Raw genomic sequence first — 4,688 nt, forward strand, 5'->3', positions numbered from 1 at the left:
CTGTGAAGTGCCCTGGGACATTTTGATATATAAAACTAGCCAAGCTGTTCCAGTACAGCTACAACACTGGCATCTATCCGACAATGTGGAAAACCGCCCAGGTATGTCCTGTCCACAAAAAGGTTTGTGACTCTTTGGAATTCTCTGCCCCAGAGGGCAGTGGATGCTGAGTCTCTGAATATATTCAAGGTTGTGATAGATAGATTTTTGGAGTCTCGGGGAATCAAGGGATATGGAGATTGGGCGGGAAAGTGGAGTTGATGTCGATGATCAGCCATGATCTTATTGAATGGCGGAGCAGGCTCGAGGGGCTGTATGCTCTACTCCAGCTCCTATTTCCGATGTTCTTCGGTTCTTACATTCTTAAATCCAATCTGGCCAATACCGTCCCATCAGTCTACTCTCAATCATCAGCAAAGTGATGGAAGCTATTGTCGATAGCACTATCAAGCGACACTTACTCACCAATAACCTGCTCACCGATGCCCAATTTGGGTTCCACCAAAACCACCTGACTCCAGACCCCATTACAGCCTTGGTCCAAACATGGACAAAAGAGCTGAATTCCAGAGGTGAGGTGAGAGTGACTGCCCTTGACGTCAAGGCAGCATTCGACCGAGTGTGCCATCAAGGAACCCTAGTAAAACTGAAGTCAATGGGAATAACGGGGAAACTCTCCACTGGCTGGAATCATACTGAGTACACAGGAAGATGGTTGTGGTTGTTGGAGGTTAATCATCCCAGCCCCAGGACATCGCTGCAGGAGTTCCTCAGGGCAGTGACCTAGGCCTAACCATCTCCAGCTGCTTCATCACTGACCTTCTCTCCATCATAAGGTCAGAAGTGGGGTGATTGCACAGTCATTCACAACTCCTCAGATAATGAAGTAGTCCATGCCCACATGCAGCAAGACCTGGCTGACACTCAGGCTTGGGCTGATAAATGGCAAATAATATTCACGCCACACAAATGCCAGGCAATGACTATGTCCAACAAGCAAGTGTATCTAACCATCAACATGGAGGTAGCAGCAGGATGGGCATGATGAGCTGAAATTTCTACAATTTAGGAACCGGAGTGGGCCATTCAGTCCCTCGAGCCTGTTCTGCCATTCTATTAGAGCATGACTGATCATCTACCCACCTTGGGTTCCATATACCTTAATGCCCTTCCTGAATAAAAATCAATTAAACTTGGTTTTGATGTTTACCATTGACCCCCCACCCCCCAGCCTCAACAGCTTTGCGAAGAACATAAGAACATAAGAACATAAGAACATAAGAACATAAGAATTAGGAACAGGAGTAGGCCATCTAGCCCCTCGAGCCTGCTCCGCCATTCAATAAGATCATGGCTGATCTGGCCACGGACTCAGCTCCATTTACCCGCCCGCTCCCCGTAACCCTTAATTCCCTTATTGGTTAAAAATCTATCTATCTGTGACTTGAATACATTCAATGAGCTAGCCTCAACTGCTTCCTTGGGCAGAGAATTCCACAGATTCACAACCCTCTGGGAGAAGAAATTCCTTCTCAACTCGGTTTTAAATTGGCTCCCCCGTATTTTGATGCTGTGCCCCCTAGTTCTAGTCTCCCCGACCAGTGGAAACAACCTCTCTGTACTCATAATTCAGAAATAACAACTCATTGTTTTAAATATACGCCCGAAAATTGCGGCCTCACCGGGTGCGTACGATGTGCACACACACCCGAAGAAGCCCGCAAATTCTGGTTCTCGGTACGCTGTGCACATGCACCGAGAACCAGCTCTTGTGATCTGTCAAAACGTCCTCCTGGAGAAGGACATTCATGGGCGGAGATTTGAGCAATTTGCCCAACTCTTGCCCAGCGAATGTCCTTCAAACTCTTACGCCTAGTAAATGCAGGCATGTAACCTACTTTTTCCAATGTAAGAGTTTTAAATCATATAAAAAAGAAATGTTATTACTTATTTTTTACATTAAATACCCTGTCTATGAAGGTAAGTTTATTTTGAACACTATTAAAACATCTATTTTTAAAATCTACAAAAAAAATTTTTTCTCAAACATTTAATTTAATGCAGTTTCTGTTAATTAACAAAAAATGGTGATTTTTCATTTATGTGTGTTATTTTATTTGATTTTAGGTGTATTCTCATCGATAGTAATGGGAGCTCGGAGCTCGGGGCTGCCATTACTATGAATGAGAATACTACACTGTGATTGGTGGTCCAGGCCCACGTGATCCCAGGATACACGTATCTGTTCCCTTACGCTGGACTGTGAAACTAGGCTTCGGAACACAGACCTACCTTCCTCCGGGACCACCACCTGTTTTCGTTGAAAGAATTTTGGTCCGAAGGGTTCGCCTGCAATTTTCAGGCCATTATCTTTTCTTGTAAATAAATTTTCAGGGTCTAACTTTTTTTTCCCCCTCTACATTGTGCAGATATCAACATCACCGTTTTATCCCGTGGAATGAAAGGCATCATGATATTTTCAATCCTGCTCATGGTTGGTTTCAGCCTCTACAACCCAGTTAACGTCACGATGAAGAAGGTGACCATTTTATCGTACGTCAAGAAGTTTATCGGGAGTTCCGGTGTCACGCCAGCCCCGATGAATTTGAGCAATGGGACTGAGGAGCGGGTTGCCGGTCAGTCCACGGTGCAAATGGCTCCAGTCACCTGCCTTCCAAACTTGGTCTTTAATAACCTCACCGCCAAACTCAAGCCGATCTACAAGGACTTCATGATGTACCGACACTGCAGGGATTTCCCGCTCCTGCGCGAGGTCCGAGGCTGCCGGGGGAAGGACGCGTTCCTGCTGCTGGCGATCAAGTCACTGGCGGAGAATGCCGACCGCCGGGCCGCGGTGCGCGACACGTGGGGGCGGGAGGGGATGGTGGGCGGGGTGCGGGTGCGCCGCGTCTTCCTGCTGGGCCTGACGGAGAGCCACATCCGCTCGCAGGACGTGCAGGCCCTGGTGGACCGCGAGAGCGAGGAGCACGGCGACGTGGTCCAGTGGGCCTTCCGCGAGTCCTTCTTCAACATCACGCTGAAGGAGACCCTCTTCTGGCGCTGGTTCTCCCGCCACTGCCCGGCCGCCAGCTTCGTCCTCAAGGGTGACGACGACGTGTTTGTCAACGTCAAAAACGTGGTGGAATACCTGAAGGACTTCAACGCTTCCCAGGACCTCTATGTGGGGGACGTTTTCCGGAACGGGTACCCGTCGAGGGCCGAGTCCAGTAAATACTATATCCCGTTCTTTCTGTACGGCAACGAGCATTACCCTCCGTACGCCGGTGGGGGAGGTTACCTGTTGTCTGGAACATCAATCCACAAACTGTACCAGGCCTCCAAATCCGAGAAACTCTTTCCCATTGATGACGCTTTTGTGGGAATATGCGCTCGGAGGGCCAAGATTGAAGGGGTCTCCCACGCGGGCTTCCGCACCCATGGAAATATTCCTTACGACCCGTGCATTTACAAAGGGTTAATGCTGGTCCACCGAGTGACAGCCAATGAACTGCGGCTGATTTGGAGCTTGCTCAAGGGCGACACCAAGCCATGTAGCCATCTCACAAGAATCTAATTTATAAACTGTCGACTAAGCAGTTCAGTAGTGCCATAAACATCCGAGAGCAATACGTAACTTTCGAGATCAGAAGTGGGAACTGTGCACTTTATCCCCCTTAACCCCCAAGCTACCCCCGCCATCCACCCCCCCCTCGGCAACATTGATGACAATTGAAGCACCCAGCCTGCCAATCCATCTGAGATCAACTAACTGAGCACAGATCAGCAGCCCTGGGGGGTAGCCTGGCCGTTGCGGCTCAGACTCTGGGACTTGACCTGTCTTCTGGGGCCAGATATTAACCTGAAGCAGGACCGGCTGCCCTGTTAGATGGACATAAACGATCCCGTGGCACTATTTGTAGAAGAGCAAGGGGAGCTCTCCTGGTGTCTTGACCAACATTTGTCCCTCAACCAACACTGCCCAAAACCGACTGCTGTTTGTGGGAGCTTGCTGTGTGCAAATTGGCTGCTGCATTTCGCAACAGTGACTACACTTCAAAAAGTACTTCCTTGACTGATATAATGCGCTTATATAAGGCGCTATATGCAAGTATATGGATGAACTTCAACAATTGTACATCTGTGTCTGGCGTAAAAATAAAACTGGGAAGGTGGCTCAACCATGGCTAACAAGGGAAATTAGGGATATTGTTAAAACCAAGGAAGAGGCATATAAATTGGCCAGAAAAAGCAGCAAACCTGAGGACTGGGGGAAATTTAGAATTCAGCAGAGGAGGACAAAGGGTTTAATTAGGAGGGGGAAATTAGAGTATGTGAGTAAGCTTGCAGTGAACATAAAAACTGACTGCAAAAGCTTCTATAGATATGTGAAGAGAAAAAGATTAGTGAATACAAATGTAGGTCCCTTGCTGTCAGAATTGGGTGAATTTATAATGGGGAACAAAGAAATGGCAGACCAATTGAACAAATACTTCGGTTCTGTCTTCACTAAAGGAAGAGACAAATAATCTTTGGGAAATACTAGGGGACCAAAGGTCTAGCGAGAAGGAGGAACTGAGGGAAATCCTTATTAGTCAGGAAATGGTATTAGGGAAATTGAAGGGACTGAAGGCCGATAAATCCCCAGGGCCTGATAGTCTGTATTCCAGAGTACTTAAGCAAATGGCCCT

At 47.7% G+C, this 4,688-nt stretch overlaps 1 protein-coding gene across 1 annotated transcript; it reads left to right on the forward strand.

Annotated features, from left to right (window-relative positions):
- The first annotated feature begins 421 nt into the window (after positions 1-421).
- On the forward strand, positions 422-3,574 carry LOC139228494 (N-acetyllactosaminide beta-1,3-N-acetylglucosaminyltransferase 4-like). Its single transcript, XM_070859559.1, has 2 exons — positions 422-572; positions 2,430-3,574. Exons 1-2 carry the CDS (start codon positions 422-424, stop codon positions 3,572-3,574), a joined length of 1,296 nt encoding a protein of 431 aa, XP_070715660.1.
- Positions 3,575-4,688: the final 1,114 nt, after the last annotated feature.

The sequence above is a fragment of the Pristiophorus japonicus genome, chromosome 2 (assembly GCF_044704955.1).
Source record: "Pristiophorus japonicus isolate sPriJap1 chromosome 2, sPriJap1.hap1, whole genome shotgun sequence".
NCBI lineage: Eukaryota > Metazoa > Chordata > Chondrichthyes > Pristiophoridae > Pristiophorus > Pristiophorus japonicus.